General features: G+C 39.7%; 1 protein-coding gene across 7 annotated transcripts in view; it reads right to left on the reverse strand.

Annotated features, from left to right (window-relative positions):
- Positions 1–21,852, reverse strand: part of LOC144521904 (transcription factor SOX-6-like) — a 118,276-nt gene that overhangs the window by 61,054 nt on the left and 35,370 nt on the right. For 5 of the 7 annotated variants that reach the window (XM_078256564.1, XM_078256562.1, XM_078256559.1 and 2 more), the window contains 2 exons: positions 16,207–16,428; positions 13,191–13,401 (listed from right to left, as the gene is read on the reverse strand). In XM_078256564.1, the coding sequence (XP_078112690.1) occupies positions 13,191–13,401; positions 16,207–16,425 (430 nt within the window). In that variant the 5' untranslated portion in view covers positions 16,426–16,428. Of the gene's footprint in view, positions 1–13,190; positions 13,402–16,206; positions 16,429–18,084; positions 18,131–21,852 lie in introns of all 7 variants that reach the window. The other 2 variants (XM_078256563.1, XM_078256561.1) reach the window with 2 other exon arrangements.

Consider the following 21,852-nt stretch of genomic DNA (forward strand, 5'->3'; position numbering starts at 1 on the left):
ACTTGAACATAAATGCACACCACACACGCTGATTAAAGAATGCCAGCACACTGCTGAGACATTTAATTGCAGACTTTTTAACACACACAAACACACACACACACACACACACACACACACACACACACACACACACACACACAGACACACACACACACACACACACACACACACACACGCATACACACACACACACTTTCAATGGCCTATCACTGCTCGCTCAGTATTGTAAAATCATTAAACTGCAGAGTGGTTAGCCTGGCTCCGTGTTAGCACGGTGTACATTTCAAACACACTATTTTCATCCGTCAGATGACACCCAGACTCTCTTGTCACAGAACATGGCCTGAGAAAGCAGCCGGATCCTCCTGGCTGGGGGGGGGAGGTGGGTTTTTGAGGGATAGTAGCCCTGTGTAACCCTCTTTTCATACATCATCCCCTTCACACAATTACACACACACACACACACACACACACACACACACATTCTTCTTCTTTTGCTGCTCAGTGATATGCCCAACCTACTCCAACAGAGCAGGCCACCTGTAGAAGCCATATGTTAGCCTTGCGTGCACTGCAACCACAACGTTGATGGTAAACTGATGCTCTAATCCAGGTTGATTTATGATGAGTGCACCCATAGGATCAAATTTAATTCTTCAATTTAAAAATAAAGTTTTTTAAAATAGCAAAATTTGTGAATTAAGACTATGTAGTAAAAAGTGATAAAAGTGGGCTGCAACAAATCAATTACTGTGCCGAATTTTAACTCGGTTCAACAGGTTGGTGAAAAATGGCCATTATAATTTTGCGAAACCAAAAACTCAAAGACATTCAGCTCACTGTCATGGAAGACTAAGAGAATTATTCAAATTGGAGAAGCTGGAAACTGTTCAAAAATGACAATTAATGGATGATCAAAATCCATATTTTTCCAAGAGCATGTTGGAGTGCGTCAATGCAACTACGGTTGCATTTTTGCCTCCTGTCCTGACGAAAACTGTGATGCAAAAGCAGCCTGTAGATCATCTGAAAGCATTTATGTGTATCAATTCAGTTGATATGAAATCTACAAAATGGTAGTACTTTGTTTTTATTTGTTGAGTGACCAGAGATGGACCTGAAGCTGAAGCTTAGAGAATTGAGCAAAGGTAAAGCAGTGCTTTAAAACGTGTGAATTTATAATGCGTTCTACAGCAACAACTCATTTATAGTTTTGTCACAATAAAATATTCCTTCAACTTAAGAATTTGTTATAAAAAGCAATTGAGAAAATGATTTCAGCATTTTGGTCTCCTTTTCTGACAGAAAGAAACACAATTCAGAAGCAGCCTGAAGATCACCTAATAGCGGTAATGGGTATACATTTACATGGCACACAACCTAAACCCTTGCGCTGACCTTTGACCTTTACAAAAACTGAATTACTATATTTTACTTCACCTGCAGCTTAGAGAATTAAGTCAGGCCCCAACTTTGCCTGGGTGGGGCTTTGATTCCCACTGGGGCCACCACAGCTAAAAATACTCACAAAGTAGCCTACTCCCTCCCAGCAGTGTAAGTGTAAGTACTTTATGTGATATAATGTGGCGGCGCTGCTAAAGGCGCCCAGTTGAAACCCTGCAGCCATGAATTAGACAAAGGATAGTGTTTCTACTGAAGGTGTGAGTTTAATACTAGAAAAGCCCAGCTGCTGATCCCGGCTGTGCAGCCAGAGTAGTCAGGTCTGTCCTGCATTACTGTACAGCACTGATATCAACAACTACTGTAGTGTCTGAATGTTAGGAAAACACGTTAGTTATTACGTCACACCAACTACACTCTGCACTGATGGAGCTGCAGGAATTAAAAAATCTCTGACTTTAACAAAAGCCTGATTTCGGCTGATTTGGCATCACTTGGACGGACGATACATCTTATCACTAGCTGATTTCATTTCTTAACTATCACTCATTTTAAGCAGTAATAAAAGCCCCAACATTACTTCATTTTTTAACTTCTTTTACGTCAGCTCTTTGTGTAAGAGGTGGAGAACAATCAAGCAAGAGTGACTAATGAGCTTTAAAACTGGTACAAGCTTAGGCGTATGATGCACTGCAACAGCAGCAACAGGGTCACTTTGGGTTTAATACATTTAAAATGTAAAAAAAAAAAATATTCATTCTATATATATTCATCAATCTATTCACTGGTCAATGGCAGTATTTCATTTCTCCTCTCGCATTTTTTCAGGGTTTCAAGTTGTTTAAAGTTAACGGTCTGTTTATGAATAGAAATGAGCTTTTTTCTCTAAGAGCAACGTTTTATGGGTCTTTGAATACAAAGAGAATCTATTTTGTGAAATCCTTGTATTCAGTTTGAATGGAACATGCTTTGTGGCATGTTGCAATTTGTGATGCTGAGAAAAAAACCCGAAATCAATAAACTTGGACACGCTTCAATGGTTCTTCAGCTATCAAGATATGGGTGTAGTTTTAGATTATACAAATTTGAACATCTCTACTTTTAAATAAAACAAAACAACTGGAACTTGAGTACACTCACGTCCAGGGTGCAAAATTGCTTCTTTGTCAAACACACGCTTCCAAAACACCAGTTCAAGACCCGAGCTTCTGGTTCCACTTTAGGCATGATATATGAAACCCTAGCCTACTTAGCACACACCGACACAGACATACACACAGCGCGATGTGTGGTTCAGAGACAATGGAATCGTTGTTTTGGGTCGGGCCCTCGGGGGAGCTGATGTGGGTGGACCCTGTGGTTTAGGTCAGAGAGGAGAGATGGGGGGGTCAGGAAGCCAAATATCTGCATGGGGGGCCAATGGTGAGTCGACAACCGCTCCACAGCTGATCAAGAGGGAAAAAAGGAAAGTAGATCCAACATGGCCATCTGAAGCCGAAACCGCCCCCCCCCTAACCCGATATTGTTCGACACCTCCACATCAGAAAATGTAGGCAGGATGAGATGGGAAAGGGAGAATAAGCATTTACAAGCTTTTTACAACTGACCTGATTTCAGACTTAAAATGCGATCAGTACACTTTCACTTACACTTTTAGTGTACTTTTTTGGTTTTTACATGTGAAAAATACTCAGATGTTTAAAGAGAAGACCATTTAGAACCGATTTTCAGTGTTTCCTTCATCCAGATGACAATGTTCACCATAGTTTACAATAAAGCTGGGTTTACAGTTTAGGGCATGCATCCACTATTAGAACGTGAAAATGCAAAAGATGTTCTGATTATGCACCAGCGTCCTTTAGATGAATTTATATGATGATATATTATATATGCTGCTAATGGTATTTCTATTTTTTTTTTTTTACATTATTTTTATTATTACATTTTTTTTTTAATATCCAAAAAAAAAAACAGATAAATTCACAGATATATTTTTTTAAACAATGATAGAAAATAGTGATCCCTATTTACTGTATTTCCAAAAAAGACTAAAAATATTCTCAAATATCAAATCATGTTGTTAACAACTTGAATGTTTTTAACCAATTTGGGCAGATGTTTGTCCTTCTTGTTTCAGAGAAAACAACATTTTTGGACAACTTAATTAGAGATGCAGCGTACTGTATATCAAAGCCATGTGTGTGTGTGTGTGTGTGTGTGTGTGTGTGTGTGTGTGTGTGTGAGAGACGGTTCAATAGAGACAAACAGTTTTGATCACAGTCAACCTCTTTGAAGAGCTGTGTCAAACACACTCCAATGGCATCAAACATGATCTGTCTTGGCGTTGACACAGGCAGTATCTTGTTTTTTCATTAGCCTACAGTTATATCATGTCGGCCTTCGCCAGATGCGAAATTATCAGGTGAATAATTTGTCATTTAACTGAAATTCTAGTAAAAAAGGAGGACTTGATAAAATCTCTATTTAATCTGATTCTTTTGGACGACATTCAAAACTGTTCCGGCAAACCACATTGCATGCGCTCGTACCATATGCTGGCTGGCCTGCTGCCAAACTGAGCAGAAGAGGACTACCAGGCATATCCCACTGACTGTATTTGTAGTCAAGACCCACATGCTGTGGCTGATCATTAGTAAAGAGATCCCTATCAATTACAGAGGAAGAGATTGAAACCAACCACAAGTTGTCCAGGGGGAGTCGGCCTGTTGGCAGAGCCAAGGAGAGCAGCACTGACCACCAAACACAGGCATATACAAAAGTAGATTAAAAAGGAAGTTTATGTTTGGAACAAATACAGCCTTTCTACATACACAGTGCTGCCCTGTTGCTCCTAATATGGCAAGTTGTGACAGTGTTTTATACACCAGTGTTCTAAATGCTAATCCACACACACACGCACGCACGCACGCGCGCACACACACACACACACACACACACACACACACACACAGACACACACTGAAAGTTCAGGGTACTTTTCAAATCCCATACCTGCACACAATCACAGCTCAAGCTGCCAATCCCTTAGAGGAAGGCAAACATAGTGCCAGAGCCAAGCCCTTGTCAATTATCCAATAAGCTTAACTCTTGGGGCCGACCCCACTCGCCTGTTAAGCTGTCATCACAACTACTTCCACCTGAGTGTATGAATCCATAAGCCCTCACACACACAATCACACACAAACTGGTCAGGCACACAGGGCTCGCTTAAGTTCGAAGTTTGGTCATGCACTATAGCTTCATCTGCAGCTTAGTTAAAAAAAGCCTACGGATGATTTAACCTTCAAACAGTGTTACTGACAGGCCTGGGCTAGTAGCTAAGCTGTTAATTGAAAAAAAAACGTCAGTTTGCTCCCCTATAAGAAAAAGAATCATCACGGCTAATGTTTTATTTCGGGTAAGGCGTCACCGAACATTTGCAGCACAGGTGCAGAAGTAGAGAGTAACGAATTACAATTACTCACGTTACTGTAATTGAGTAGTTTTTTTCTGTACTTCTATTTTTTACTAGTATATACAAAGTATTTACAAAGTATATTTACTTTGAAGTATTGTACTTCACTGCATTTTAAATCACATCCGTTTCAGTGTAAAAAAAAATGCAAGGAAAAAATTGTGCACCGGCAACTACTGCAGTGAATGATGGGCAGGATGGGCAGCGCCAGTTTGTGTTCACTGGCACTAAAATCACAAGAAGGATGGAGACATACAAGTCAGACACCAGTGGTGCAGAACAAGCTAAAAGCGAAACCCTGTTAATTTCGAAGGAAATGAAGTCAACCCCTGGCCATATTTGAGCGACCACTTCGGCTTCAAGTGCAAAAAAGGCAACGGCTTTTTTATGAGGTCTAAGCAGTTTTTTCCCAGAGAGACCGAACTAGCAGCTTTAAATTAGCTACTTTTTTACTTTTACTTGATTAGATTTTTATACCGGTAATTTTACTTGTACTTAAGTAAAAGTTCAGCAAAGTAATAGTACTTTTACTTAAGTAGAATATGTTTGTACTCTTTCCACCTCTGCACAGGTGTTAACGCTGAATACACAGAGGTACACAAGTCGAGGATGCACATTAGTACACATCACTCCCAACTAGCCAACTAACTAGTCCCCCTCCGGAAGAGGACATACTTTCCACAGTTTGAGTGGCGGTAACAGCAGAGATGTTGAAACAGGCTTTCAGCAGTGAGAGAGAACAAAGCGAAGCCTGGCAGAATGTCTCTATTGTTAAAGAGAAGCAGGGTTAGAGGAAGGCTTGGCCTCACTCTGACCTCCTCTTCCAGCTGTGGAAACCATTATATGGGTGATTGGGTTGCCCAGCTCTGGCCTGGCCTCAACTCAAGACACAGTGCAGACTCCTCCAAACTGGACAACACAGGCTTAAACACATAGTACAAGGATAAGGCTCATAAAACAGTTGCTGCAGCAGAAGCGGTCAGTGAACTGAAAACTTGTTTACCCTTACCCTTTACTGTATATTGATTATACCTAACATGTAGTTTATTTGTTAAATATAGTTAAGACGCAATGGCTTTGACTCTAAGCGGCTTTATGAAAAGTAAACCACAAGGTTTTAAAGCCCCCCTAAATTACTTACTATATTATAACTTGTAAAAAAAAAGGTAAGTAGGTATTATTTATTTAAAGAGTTTAACACCTTAAAACTCAGGTAATCTGCTTCATCTGGACTGTGTGGGTGTGTTTGATCAGATTTGAGTGACAATGGTCTGCCACTACAAGCGAAGAGCCCCTCAAGTCTCATCCGACTTTGATTAAAATATTGTCTTTATTTTTATTTGTTTATATTTGTTTTTACAAAAATGTTTTTTTATTTCAGTTGACATAAGAACTCATTTCTCATCATAAGAAGTTGATTGAGAAAACATGTTAACAGACCCTTTAATCGTGCATTGCTGACATTGTGCAGACAAAAATGGAAAATGGCTTAGTGTTTTGCACTTAATTATGAGTTCAGGTTTCCGCAAAAATTAATCAGTTCAAGACAGTCATGATGACATATGAAAAGAAAGCCAGGTTGGTTGGATCCCAGAAATGCATCATGTTGCCACTAATGCCAGATTGGAAGTTGCGGTGTTCGCCATTTCCATATGATGGGAGGGACAGTGGGTGGTGTTCACAAATATGAAACAGTATCATTAGTCTGGGCTTTTATGAATACATAGTGTGTGCCTTGAGGTAGCAACTAAATCTGCTGTTTTTTTTCTTTTAACAACTGTGTGTCTTGGGATCTGTACAAGATTTTCTTTATTATATTGTGGACAAATCTCGGAGACCAATGCTTCGTCAGACTGATGAGTAACTGTCAAACAGTCTCTGACTGCCTGTCAACACCGTGAATGTCCCGTGATCATAACAAAAACATAAGAGAGCAATGTCGCATCAAATCTATGAGTTGTACACTGCCTGACTTGAAGCCTTGTTGTATCCAGTCAGTCTACATGCTTTCATCTCAGACAACAGCAGATGTGTTGTTCTTATATCGTGGAAGATATCTCCTGACACATAACTCGTGTCCAATTTACGTACTTTAGTTGAATTCATAAATTAGTCACACACAGGTGTTCGCTTTGCTTCTTTGCAGCAGTACAGTGCAGTGGTAATTGAGCCCGATCTCATTTGCAAATGAAACACGTGAATTGCACAGTAATTCATACGGGTTCTGGCGTGAGCAGGGATTAGAGTGATGTTAAGTGTTTGCCAGGCTCCAGAGCTGCTCTGGGCACATTAGATGGCTGACGAAGTTGTTACGAGGGCAACTTGCCCATGCCAGGCCCCTTTAACAGCGGGTCGGTCCCCCAGGAACAAAACAATACAGATAATGATAATTCAGTCATCAAAACTGAGGGAGCTTGATTGCACACTTCACTGGGTTTAATGTCCATCAGGCAGCATCCCAGAATGGTTTGGTTTGGCATTCAGATAATTGCGTCCACTCCTAACTTCTTTTTCCGTTTTTGCATTGAGGGCTCAGGGACAGGTGAATTCAGATTAATGATTGCTAACGAGGCACCCATCAGTGTTAAGAGACAGGTTGTTGTTTGGGTTATTTCTCTTATTTCTCGTTTATTATAGCCTTTTATTTCTCATCCTCTCTATTTTTTGTTTTAAGCTACAAAATGACAGAGGATGGAGGAGTGTTTCCTTTCCACAGCATGTCTGGTACCCACATGTTCTCTTCTGATGTTCCCTCAGGCTGGCCGTTAACATTATATTCAGTAACCAGTCTACCAGTTGAATAAGTAGGGGAGACCGGGTACGGTTGTAACACTTTTTTCTTCAGCACCTAAAACTACCTTTTTTTTTTTTGCTACACGTATGAAACTTTTAGGCAAAGAACCCACATTTGTCTACTACAAATGGCAACAATTTAAATTTCTTCAACTATAACACAGACTTTGTGAGATGATGACAAATACAAGGTGGTCCTTTGTTACAACCTACCCCACTACTGGGGTAGGTTGTAACACATACTGGGGTAAGTTGTAACAAGTAGACAAAATGAACAAAAACTAAGGGTACTCAAGTGATATGCCACAACAACAGTTTTATTTTAAATGAATGGCTGCAACAATAAAATATGTTTGAATATGGGGAGTGTATGTGCATGCACACGTGTGCGTTTGTGTGTGCATGTCTGTACATGCACATTCATATGGGTGTTTGTGTGTGTAAGTGTGTGTATGTGTGTATGTGTGCGTGTGTGAGTGAGAGCAAATTAACATAAACATATTTACCCCCATTCCACAGAACAAACAAATGAAATGCATTCTTAAGTCACAATGGTGACAAGAAAAAACAAATTAAATGCATTGATAATCAGAGTCAAAATGGTGACAAATGAAATTGGTCAGGCCTGGAGTGCATGCCTGGTGGACCCAAAAGCTACATAAAACACACTTGACCCACACTTGATGGTTGTAACACTTTCATAACACGTGTTACATCCTACCCCGCCACTGTCACCCATTGTTTAGCTAGCTGTATTAGCATGGTGCTTTGAAATTAGCAGGAGGTTGATACATCATTCTCTACTAGAGAAACTACAGTTTCACCTGGTATAACTCATACAACATTATCTTCAACGGTGGAAGTACTAAACAAAATATTATCTTGTTATTTTCTTTTACTTTCTTACCTCAGAATTAGATTTTCTGCTGTAGCTTCAGGAGAGATAGCAACACAGACTAGAAAACCTCCATGTGGGATCATAAAGGAAGCCTGAGGAAACTGAAACTGTCACATGACTCTTATCTTATTCCTGATTCATGGAATTGGTAGTGTTACAACTGTACCCGGTCTCCCCTACTAATTGCTATAACGGTATAGAAAAAAGCCTTTTCTATGAAGTATTTGTATCTAAGCCTTCACATAATGCAGGCACATTTCAACATGAACGCAAAAAATGTCAGACCTTCATTCTCTTGGCTTGTATGTTCTGAAAGGCAGAAAGGACGTATTTGCAGTAACCAGCTGTGTGGTAATACACAATCTTAAAGACGTCTTGATAAAGCTTTTAAAAGCTGAGGCGGCAGTTGGGTGAAAAAAAACTCACCTACGTTGCAAAGTGAGGCGATGTCTATTCATTAGAACTGTCACAGGCACTTAGGGCTCATCTGAGAAGCGGGCGGCTAACAGCGTGCCGACAGGGGGTGAGAGCAGCGCGGAGGCTAACAACGACATCCACACTTCAGCTCAGGGCTACAGTGCACAGAGAGGTCAGCCATGTTAGGCTAAGTGAGCCCTCAGTGGCTAATAGGCTCTGTTCTATTTGATCATACAGCCAATCTAACCTGGGAGAGCTCAGCTGACTGAACTCTTTTCAGCGGGAGGTGGAGGACAAGGCAAGGGACGGCATTGTTCAGCCTTTAATGTTCTTACCGTTTGAGTTGTGATGATAGGCCATGTTTAAAGTGTCAGTCTAAGTGAACACATGGCACTTTAGAGTCAGAAACAAACAACTGCACTTGTGTACTAAAATACACTTGTGGAGCTTTAAAGTGCTCATATTATGCCCATTTTCAGGTTCATAATTGTATTATGAATTGTATTGTATGTTTACATGGTTTAATTTTCAAAAAACACCATATTTTTGTTGTACTGCACATTGCTGCAGCTCCTCTTTTCACCCTGTGTGTTGAGCTCTCTGTTTTAGCTACAGAGTGAGGCATCACACTTCTATTCCATCTTTGTTGGGAGTCGCACATGCGCAGTAGCTAGGTAAGGACTACTAGCCAGAGTATGAGGGCGTGTCATGCTAGCACATTGGCGAGCATTATAACGTGTGTTACAAAATGACGCACGTTTGTCACGGAAGTAAAGGCTGGACTACAATAGAGCTGTTTGGAGCAGTGTTTTCTGTTGGAATTTATGTCCCTTTGGGGTGGACTTTGGGCTTTTTCACGTTGTAAACCTATTACATGCACAAAAAAGATATACAGTCATGTGCAGAAGTTAGCACACCCATGCTAAAGTTGACTAAAAAGAGGAATAAAAAACTCATCTTTTGGAAATTGATCTTAATGCCTTAATTAAAAAAATTAGGAAAAATCCAATCTTTAAGGACACCAATTGTCTTTGTGAATGAATAATGTATCGTAAATAAATAAATAAATAAATGTTCTTCCTTAAAATACAGGGGGCATAAGTAAGTACACACCTATGTTAAATTCCCATAGAGGCAGGCAGATTTTTATTTTTAAAGGCCAGTTATTTCATGGATCCAGGATACTATGCATCCTGATAAAGTTCCCTTGGCCTTTGGAATTAAAATAGCCCCACATCATCACATCCCCTTCACCATACCTAGAGATTGACATGGTTTTATTTCAGTTAGCCTAATAGCTGGTCTGATTTGCATTGAGAGATGATTTCATGGAAAGTACCCCATGCCAGTCTCTAGGTATGGTGAAGGGGATGTGATGATGTAGGGCTATTTTAATTCCAAAGGCCACATGGGTGTGCTAACTTTTGCACATGACTGTATAACACAATAAAGGTAAGGAAAAAGCCAAAAAAGCATAATATGAGCATTTTAAGTGATGCGTCACCATGTGTGCCACATCAGGAATCAGTAAATAAGCCTATTTAGCAGGTTGGCCTTGCACTCCTGTGTGCATTACATATCTTTCACAAAGCAAAACAAGCTGACAGCTTATGAATTTGGAATGCTTTGCCTTTACCAGTGACACACAACAAAGCTTTAAATCAGCATGTGAGCAAGGTTGCCTGTTGAAGAGGGATTCCAAAAGTGCCAATGTGCCAAAAGTGATTTCAAAGGTTCAAGAATAGAAACAGCAATCCCATCATCATATAGTGAAGGAGAACAAGTTGTGATGAAATGAAAAGGCATTATTTCAACAAAATGAACAAATGAGAAAGAGAAAAAGGGTGTGTAGCTTTATCGCTCAACAGTTTTGAATGGAACTGAAGAAGAACTTACCTAATGAAACATTCAGCCTCAGCCATCTATTGATCACCTCCTCTCATTTGAACTAAACTCATTAGTGGGGGGAAAAAAATCTGTCAACCTCCATTATGTAGGCTTACATTAGGCTCAAAATGAAATGCATTACCACAGCAGTGCATGAACGACATTCTTACAATGCATCTTCAAGGATCACATCAATTCACATGAACACTTACAGGGCAGTTATTATTCATGCTAAACACTGTATGATTCAGTGTGCCTGGTTATATTGCACATGTTTATCTTGTTTGTCTTGGTCTTTGCTGAGTGTTTGCAGCGGGATCAATGCCACTAGTCCTCGGGGATAGCAGCTAATTAGCAAAGGAAGAGACAAAGTCAATAGCAAGCCGGGGTTTTTTTCTTCCTTATTTTCCAAAGTAGAGGGAAAATGTGCAGGAAATCTGAGTCATCTTTGGGCATCATTGGAAGAAATGTTTCAGGCTGTATTTAAGAAAGAACCGTGGTGCTGCTGATGTATCTGTGTGTAAAATCGGCTGCTGAATATTTTTGAACTACTAGAGCTTGTCTTTTTGTGTACTATTTGCTATATTTACTTCCAACTCTGTTTCCCAAGGTAACAATACATATAAAACATACTCACTCACTTTTACAAAGGATATTAAGAATAGGAAACATGTTGTTGACCACCTTTGTTTTGAATATGACATCTATGGTGTGCATTGCTTTGCTCATTCAATTGAAAAGCATGAAATATCCCTGGTCCAATAAGAGACCTGAAAACGTTTGCAATTAAATAAAGAAAAAATGAGAACTCCTAAGAATTTATTTATTTTTGTTCACTGTGATGGATTATTTTAGAACAAACTGCAGCAAACAAGAACATTTGATTTGAACTGACTGACTGTGTGCAGAAACTGGCATGAGATTAAAAAGAAGCAGATTCAAAAGCTTAGCAGGGTCGAGCCCGGTTAGTAGTTGGATGGGAGAGAATAGGAAACCTACACATGTGATGGAAAAAAAATGAAAATAAGACACACTCTTAAAGTTGTCCCCCAGCATTTCCTTTCACCCATATCCCCTTTGATTTGACAGGAAGATGTCACAACACATTTGAACACGCTCACACACAAGTTTTTCCTTTCAAACCGGTTTCCGTACTGTAGATAAGAGGCAAAGCTACCTGTCTTTCAACTAAAGACACTGTGTGCTGTATTCTGCCTCTGGCTGTCCCATTCTGGCCCACTTTACTGTATCAATAACAAAGTAAAACCTTTAAATGAGAGAGATAAAGCACTCCTCTGATATCATCATGATTACTATGTGCACATAACAGTAAAGAGGGGTGTTAGATGGTTTTAGATCTGGCTTGCTGTGGGGTGAGAAGGGGGCAGGCTGAGGCATGCTGGGAGACTCCAGTGCTTCCCTCTGTTAGTGGTGTAGATCAGAGGAGCCGAGGAGAAAGGGAAACCTGTGTTTTCACTGATTGATATTGTGATCTAACGAGCAAAAGGATCTGTCAGTTGTAATTTTAGATGTTCAAAGAGGCTCTGGAGAGGATGTGTTCAGAAAGGGAAAACAAAATACAGGTAAGGCTGTTCTCTCTGTTTGCTTTGTGTGTAAGTGAAGAGAAAATGAGCGACAACAGCATCCTGTCTATCAAATGTGAGGGAATAAACTCTGATCTGAAACTGTGTTTAGGAGCCCTTCAGTCCATTTATATCCATAGCAAAACGGTCACTGTTGAAAATCAACAATGGTTAAACATTCTTTATTTTATTTTAATTATAGTCATGATCTCTCATTGTTTGTATGGCCTGCTAACTGTTGTTAGCCCATTTACTTGCTGTTTATGTGCTGCTATTCAGTCTATGCTCTAGCTTACTGCCTGAGGATATATTAATTCATCTACATTTCTGTTGACATACAACAACCAACCCTGTCTTCTCAAAAGTGACCTTCCTGTAGCCTACAACTAAACTGCATTCTCAGTTACGCTTCAAGGAAAGCGACTGCCACATGATGTGAAACCGTTGTTTTAAAGGTGGTAAACATTGTGAATTAAAACAAAACTACTTGGTTAGGTTTAGAAAAAGATCATGGTTTGTTGGTTAAGTAACGTACGTTACGTACGTTACGTAAGTTAAGTCAGGTTAAGTACGTGATGTAGGATAAGTATGTTACGTAAACAAGTCAACGTTGACTCTTGGTTTCACACTGGACACGAACGGGGGTCTCCTGGGTGAAAGTCCTGTTTGTTTGACCCAACCATATCAAGAAACATACAATTGCACACGCATTAAGCTGAAGACTTTGGCCTACCGTCTTGTTCTGTCTTGGTCAGCTCCACAAGTTTCTTCTGTTTCAGTGTGTCCACCACGTCTGCCAGGCTTCCTTTGCGGCGCTCCGGCGTCCCGAAGGCGAGGCTGATCATTGGATCCCCGCGATCCCTGGAACACTCCTCGGGCTTGGGTGGAGAGGTAGAGTTAGTCCGGAAGGAGTAGACTGAGCAGCCTTTACTGCTTTCATTGTCCTGGGAAGAGATGGCAAATAAGAGAACCAAGATTAGAACTTCTGGAATATATCAGCACTGATGTGGGGTTGATGCAAGCTGCGAACTTGTGCCCTTTAATTGACTTGTTTTCTATTTGGTTTAGACCAGACAAATACATCCCACAGCTCTTATATATATATACTGCATATGCTTAAATGATTATTTGGATTTAGCTTATGCTTTCTCAGCGGTGCTTTACTTTGGCATGGGCTTGCTGGCGTGATACGGGGAAAGGTCCATTTTTGGATTGCATTTTGATACTGACAGAGCATCGTGAGTACTTGATGTATCTGTCATCAGTAGCCTTGTGGTGTCACCACATTACATTTCTTTAAATTGGTTGGGTACTACTCTTGAATCTATGATTATATTATTACACATACATGTGTAATTGCAATTGTTTATTGCAATTGAAAGGTTTTAAAAATTAAAGAGTGGCCGTGAAACCTGGTTTGCAAGTCATTCCCCATCTCGCTTCTGGTTTCCTGTCTTCTATCGGCTGTCACCTCTCTAATAAAGACCCATTCCTAAGGCAAGGAGGGGCATGACCACAACATAGAAGTACTGTGAACCTCAGCAAACAAAAAAGGCAACCTTGGATAAGTACAAATGAAGTCCTGAAAGCCTGGACCTCTGTCGTTATTACCCTAAAAACGTTACAATATACAGCTCTAATTAAGTTCTGGTATTTTATTTATCGTTTTATGGTCCTGGAATAATTATGGATCCACAGTCTTCCAATGTTTTGACGGGCACACAAAGTCCCACAAATCAACAAAGAAACCTACTTGTTAGGACAGTTATCACCAGCTTGGCTCTTGCTCAACATTTATAGACTTTATTGTCTGCGGTAATGCTAACTTACTAGTAACTACATTGATTGGCCTTTCTAGTTTGTGCTGAATGACCAGAGTGTTTCTGCCCCATTGCTATTTGCTCAGCTGGGTTATGAGTTAAGTGAGAGGCACAAGGAGTCTATATTTACCAAGAAGATACATAAGTCCTTCAAGACGACCATATTGTCCCAACAACAGACACTGTAGCACAGGTGTTCTGACACCGGGGCTATTTCTGGATGCTTTCTCCTCCCCTTACAGAGTGGGGGGATCTCAAAGAACTTTAGGAGGCTTATATTTCAAAGACAAGGGGCTTTACGTAACAGCGGGCTCTTAAGACACCCTTGAAATGACTCCAGGAGGCCCTGTTGTTCACTTTGTCTTAAGGTGGAAGATGCCTCTGTAATAAGGATTAGGAGATAGTGTGTCACTCGTGGATTGTTCAGGTGTGTTTTTTCAGCTGCATAAGGCTACCAAGGACTTATCATGAGCAGCGTGATTAAGGCAGAAAGGCCTGATTAGGCCCAGATCATATTAAAAACCAAAAGGTCACACATTCAGTCTGCAGCAGACAATGTCCATGTCTACACTGTGATGTTAGCTGTCCTTGAGCAAGGCAATCACTCTAGATACAAAGGCATTATTCACATGTGCGAAAATGAAATATTTGACCAAGTAAATCAAACATTTGGGTTCATGAACTATCTGTTCCTTTATAACTTTTCAAAAGTGTTCTTCACACTGGGTACCTTTGAAATGCATGACACGTTTAAGAGAAATCTGTAAAAACAGTTTTTTGAAAAACTGTCCTTTACTTATTGGACAATGGACTCAAAACTTTTTTTCCACAAATATTTGCTTTAAAGCTTTAGTGCGTAACTTTTTTATATTAATGAACGTCCATTACATGAATACATCGTCCATAGTATTATTTTTACTCTTTTAACCAGTGGTCAAAAACTTTATTTTGTCCTTTTCATAATTTTTTTTCTAATTTAGAACAAACTAAGAAAAGACTTCTAAAATCACTTCTTTATAGGCTCCTATCAGACTCCTGTGGTGACCTATGGGGAGAACATAGTCCTATTTGGGAGTGTATACAGTATGTGACAACTTAACAACACAAGTGACACTGATGCTAAGTGAAGTTGAGTTTTCTCTTATATTTAATTGCCTTCAAAGTTTTGATTATGCGCTGAGAAATAAAATTGAGTTATAATCTCAAGACAACAACAGAAAATAGAATTATGTTTTAATGAAATCACAATCCAAAATAAAAAAATAAAAAAATAAAAGAAATGAATAGGACTTTTGTTCGGGACATTTTAAATGTATCCTGCCACAATATTGATACGTAAGGAAACTTTATTCTCAGAACTTTCCACTTTCCTCAAAGGCTGAAGTCAAACATGCCTCTTCCATTAGGGACCAACGGAACCTGAAACCAAGTAACTAACACCTTGACACATACACACGCACACACACACATAAAATCAGGCTGTGGAGATAAGAAGAACCAAGGCATGTACCAAGGGCTATAACTCTCTAGAGGAAAGCCTCACTGGGCTGCCTACAGCACTGCCTGCAGCACACAGACCAGCAAGGACCACTGGTGTGTGTGTGTGTGTGTGTGTGTGTGTGTGTGTGTGTGTGTGTGTGTGTGTGAGTGTGTGTGTGTGTGTGTGTGTGTGTGTGTGTGTGTGTGTGTGTGTGTGTGTGTGTGTGTGTGTGTATTCAATTGTGCACAATCATCATTATGCATGAGAATTTGCACACCCTGTGTACCCCTGCATGTATTTCATGCTTGTTTTATGAGTTGTGTGCCCTGAGTGTGTGTACACTGTGTACACACACTGACGACATTTGTTTTATAGAGTTGAGTTATAGCAACATATCTCAAGATAAGACATGGTCAATTTCTCAGCTCTGTGCGTAATTCTCATCTCACCATCGCAGCAGGCACCACGTTCTCCCACTCAGCATCCGTCAGCTTCTCTCTGATTGGCTGCAGCTCGTCAAGGTGGGGTCGGTCATGCGAAGAGGGAGACGGTGTCTCCTTTGGGCCCTCTCGCTCCTCGCTGGCCCAGGCCGCATTGTCCTGACCCATCGCTTCCTCTTCCTCAGATGGTGGGTGAAAGGGAGGCGTTGCTCGCATGGAAGACATCATTCTCTGAAGGAAAAGAGGAAATGGTTTTACTGTAACTATGTGGCCACAGTTTGTACTGGTGCATTGCCACATGTCATTTTAGGCTAGTTTAGTGAGAGGAGAGGAGAGGAGAGGAGAGGAGAGGAGAGGAGAGGAGAGGAGGACTTAGAAATACTCTTACTACTTCCCAGAGTGAAAAATAATTAGGTATAATAAATAAGCACTTTTCCATACATAAAGTTTAATATTTTTGTATATAAAATGTGTAAAATATACCATTCTCAATGTCTCTACCATTTTACAGTGAACATATATTATGGTACTTTGGTACATCAGAGTACAGTATTCATTTGACATTCATTTCCTTACTGTAACTATAGTCTACTGCAATTAATAAAGGAAACTTACATATTTACCTGACTTAAATCATATTTTAGTATTTATTGTTTACTATATTTATTGTAGGTATGCTTCTTAATTTGCTTAGGTTTTGTAAATCTTGTGTTAGTGCCTGTGCTGGTTCTACTGTTTCAGTACATTTTTATTAATTGTATTTTAAGTGCTATAAATTCAGAAAAGTGCCATAAAAAATGTTAATGTGTACTTTGGTGCATTTTTATTTATTATTATTTTCACTTTCTGATGATGTTCTACAAATAGTTGCAAATGTTTTTAAAAAAAAGTGTGTTCATGCCATTTTTAGGCTATAACTGGATAGACAGATGGACTTTACAATTATCTTAGATGCTTCAAATATCAAGCATCATATTCATATGACACTTAATAAACTGTAACCCATGGTAATGTACACTGTTTGAACAGTTTCCGTAGCTGCGGCTGGGTTAATGTAAATCAGCAATCACTATAATTCTACCAAAAAATGTTGGGTAAATGGGTGCTCTTCTTTGAGCATGTCCAGTACTAAAGAATGTGTCCACCCCTGACTGCATATTGAAGCCACACACACATTCAAAAGGTGGAGATTTCATAACCACACGTTTGAACAGTTCATTCAGAACCACAACTTTATTTAAAATGCAGACACATGATGGCTGACGTTGTAATTACAGCTCACTCACACACAAGCAATTGAAAGTACATATCATACTTCTGGCTTTTAATCGGACCCACTCGTTCTGAGCAACTTTTAATGACTGCAATACATTCATGCTGAATGTTCCGCCCACACATGCACATTAAGCACATACTGCCATGGGGATAATCTATTAATCTATTAAGCAGCATCAAGGCCACTCATCACCTCAGAGCTGTTAAAAAGAAGCAGACGCCGTGCTACTGAGTTTCAGTGGAAAAAAAATCTCTTTTTTTTATGTGAGTCTCAGCCTGGGAGAGTCATTAGGCTAATACATCATTTACTGTAATGACTTCCCTTTGTTGCACTATACTTATGAGGACCTTCATTGACCACATTTATTCCTTAACCCTCCTCTTGTGTAGCCTAATATCAGCCCTAAAAAATCTTTTTAAATCTAATCTAATCTAAGTCCTTATCTGGCTAATTGGTCATTGTAAGTAATAACACACACACATACACATACACACACACACACACACACACACACACACACACACACACACACACACACACACACACACACACTCAAACAATTCCATAGAGGCAAACACACGCCCACACAAAATCACTAGGTGAAAACTGACAATGCAAATACCAGCAGAACGACATCAGACTGTTTTCTTCTGATTCCTGAAAACCAGAGCACACCAGTCAGCCACGAGCACACACATACACACAACTTCTGTGAAGTAAAACAGATTGCCACTTCTGTGTTAGCGGTCAGTAAATCACAGCAGGCTGTCCATCTCTGAAATATGCAGCCTCCTGTACGCCATTGAATGTAAATCTGACCCTCACTCATATGTCTGAAGGGAAAGAGCAGGGCTGCAGAGTGCATGCGTGGGGAGGCAGCAAAAGGTTAAAATACATAATTTACAGAGGGACTTGATAAGAGAAAGATAGCAGACTGAAACCAAATGTCAATATGATATAGAATGAGAGAAAGAGGATGAATAGATGACGAAAATGTGTGGGGAAAAAACATCAATAAAGCAGGAAAAGTGTGTGCAAGCAAAGATAACAGACATTAATACATGTGCATCTGGGTGTACAGTATAGCTGAGTGTGTTGTGTTATGTGTAAGAGCTTATCATGTAGGTTTGACTATCGTAAACTGATTCTGAGGGTCATGACGTCTGTGCATGTCATGTTTTACTACTTGTGTCAGAATGAGGCTTCCAGTGACTCTGTTATGCAGGTTAAATCAGAGGAGGGCTGGATAGTGTGGCAGCTATGAAAACTGAGACTCACTCAACTCTGACCTGAAGATGGACAACCATTAATAGTACACCCTCGTAACTTACATCACTTTCTTCTGTAGTTTGGACACCAACTGCAATACTTGCCTAATTGACTCTGATTTTACCGAAAACAAATCCAAATCTTTTCTCTCATTCATGCTCAATGTCAAAAAAAGAAATCTCTTTCTATAATCATCTTTTTAGGATCTCTGGATTACTGTGATTCTGACCTTTACACTGTTCCCAAAGAAATTAGGGAAATAAGGCAATTGAAGTTACCTCACTGTAAATTGGTCCAGGTAAGAGCACAAGCTAAATTGAAACTGCTGTAATCAATATTTTTATATAAATTATGGATCAAATGACTGAATGATGTAAAAGGCTTATCCTGAGGAAAAACCCACGGATTGTTATCACTCTGCTCTAAGGAACATTTTAGTGTCTTCAAAAAACTCCATTCACTCTCATCAGTGTCATTTTCAGACGCAGCAGGCAGCTGTTTTCAGTTCTAAAAGCCCACTGCTTTAGCTTAGCTGCCGAGCACCAAAAAGTCAAAGTTAGCCACTAGCTGGAGAAGAAACTGGACCATTTAGCATCTTAAGAACTAGATAATTCCGTCAGGAGTTAATGCTCACTAAAAAAAACCTGCAAGACTGCAACAGCTAGTAGACCTCTGCAACCTGACCTCTGCCAGTTTAGGGAATGAACTTTATTTGATTTATTTTTCTGACAAAACAATCACAAGCCATATACTCATACACAATACCACAAACTCATCAGACATAACAGTTTAGAAAATGATAACAAATAGTCACAGTCATAAAGTCTAGGTGAAGTCTAAGTTTTATTTATTTTTACAAATTGTTACAACTTGCCATCAGAGCCTTGCTCCACCTACTGCATTTGACTGATTGGGATAGTGACACCTGTCAACCTGAGGTTTAAATTTCTCCAGACCTTCGTTGTTTTACACAGCGGTATGAGTACATAAGATTATAAGACCCCGGACAACCAGCAAACAGCAAGTTACTAATCCATGATCAACTCCTGCGATCCACACTGGAGCGATGAGAGCGCGATGGGGAACCGGGGAGGGAGAAGGCAGAGGAGCGCCTATATTTAGCTGACAATATTGCTGGTGCTGTGTTTATGAGGGAGCTTAAGACTTAGTTTCTTGGAACTGGTGTCTCATATGGCCAGGAATGCCCAGCCCCATAACTCGCTGCCACTGATATGGTATCATCATGCAACAGTGCGGGGGTTTGTTGGTAAGCATGCCACAAGGCCTTTTGTGATTGGTTGGGGCAGGAAAACAGATCTTCATGCACTCGTCATCAGGCATAGAATCACATTGCCAGTGTTTAGATGACTCCATTGTTTAACTAACACGGCAAAGGTTAAGCTCTACCAATTTATTATTGCGGGATGAGTTCAGGAGCTACAGTCTTTTCACTTGTCAGTTTTAGGATAAATTGTGAGGATTGTTTTTCAGTACAGAAAACTGTATTTTCTGCTAAAATTGTTGATCTCTGTTTTTGCACAGTTTAACTAAATTACAGCAGATTATAAAATGAATTCTTCACTGTCTTCACTGTTCACATATTCGGTGCTACCTTCACAAGTTGTAATGTAAAATGATGGGCATTAGGGATGCTACTTTTGATTGATTTATTTTTCTGACCAGTAGCCGAGCCTCGTTAACCAATCATTTCCCGTTAACAGACAAGCAGGCAACTGAGTCCCAGTCGACCCTTGTGTGAGGGTTAGCCGCCACGATGTTGCTCAGACACATGCAGCCACTTACCCAGTACGTCCCCACGTCTCCACCACATTAATTAGTTTAGCTGCGAGGTTGCCAGCTGTGTGTCTGTCTGGCATACTTTGTGTTAGTAGCATACATAGGAATATACATAATGTTAACAAAAATCCATGACTTCTTACTTTTGCCTTTACTTTCTTCAACATCAGATGGAAAACAACTGATGATAGAGTGTAAATGAAAAACTACTTTAAACGACTCCATTCATTATAACACAGTGTCAGAATAAAGTACCAACTATCAAGTATCACCATAATGGGTTGCTGCGTACTGTGCGAAATTAAACAATAAATCAACACAAGAAATAGAAGAAATAGAGGAGGAACTTCTATCCAGCCCATGTATGTGTTGCCTTCAGCCTGCAGCTGCTTCTGTCATGACATGAAGAAAAACAGAGAGATACAGCCATCACTACTTTTGTAAAAAAACATTATAACCGCAAGTTTTTCCTATTCAGATTAGTTTAAACAGCCTTTTATAGGATAACACTGCACTAAAAAAGATACATGGGCATTAAGAGAAAATATCTATTTGTTTTTATTTATGAAAATAAATAAAGAAATAAAAATTTCTTCTCTGACCACAGCTCTTGTGCCTTGCAATACCAGATACCTAATGAGAAGTAAGGAAGAAATTGAGTCCCAACGAGACCAACAAAAGAATGAGTTTGACTACGAGGAAACACTCTCAGAAAACAATAATATAACGTTAATGTTACACTGATATGTGAAAAACAAATAGATTTTTCATACACATCACATTGAGGCTTTCCGAAAGCCTTTTCATTTTGTCAGACCTCTAGAAAAACATCAGCTCTTTCCCCTGAAAGCAGCTCTCCTATCTGAAATATTTCTTGGAAAGTGATACTGGCGAGATGCTTGAAAACTAAACAAAGCACACACTGTTGAGTGAAGAGTTTTAATTTTTCATCTTCCTGCATGTTTTTTATGAGCGTGAAGTCGTTGGTCATTCCACAAGTCAACATCTCAGTTGAGAGATATATAAGACTATATATGTTGTATACCTAATGTAATTAATCATAATAAAGGTATGCTCAGCAGTTTTACTTACTGTTCTCTTTGAGCATTTAGGTTTAAGTCCCCTTCTCTCCTTTGTTGCCTACATTCTTACAGCCTTTAGCTCAGAGACACAGTCAACAAACAAACTGTTGCTGCTGGACAGCTAGCTGAGTCCGCTTCTAAAACGTGGACAGTAAGTTAGAATCCCTTTGTGAGTGAAAGAAAAACGAAATCGGGGACGGAATTTGGCAGCAAAGTGTTGTTCAGATCTGG

The sequence above is a fragment of the Sander vitreus genome, chromosome 8, assembly GCF_031162955.1.
Source record: "Sander vitreus isolate 19-12246 chromosome 8, sanVit1, whole genome shotgun sequence".
Classification (NCBI taxonomy): Eukaryota; Metazoa; Chordata; class Actinopteri; order Perciformes; family Percidae; genus Sander; species Sander vitreus.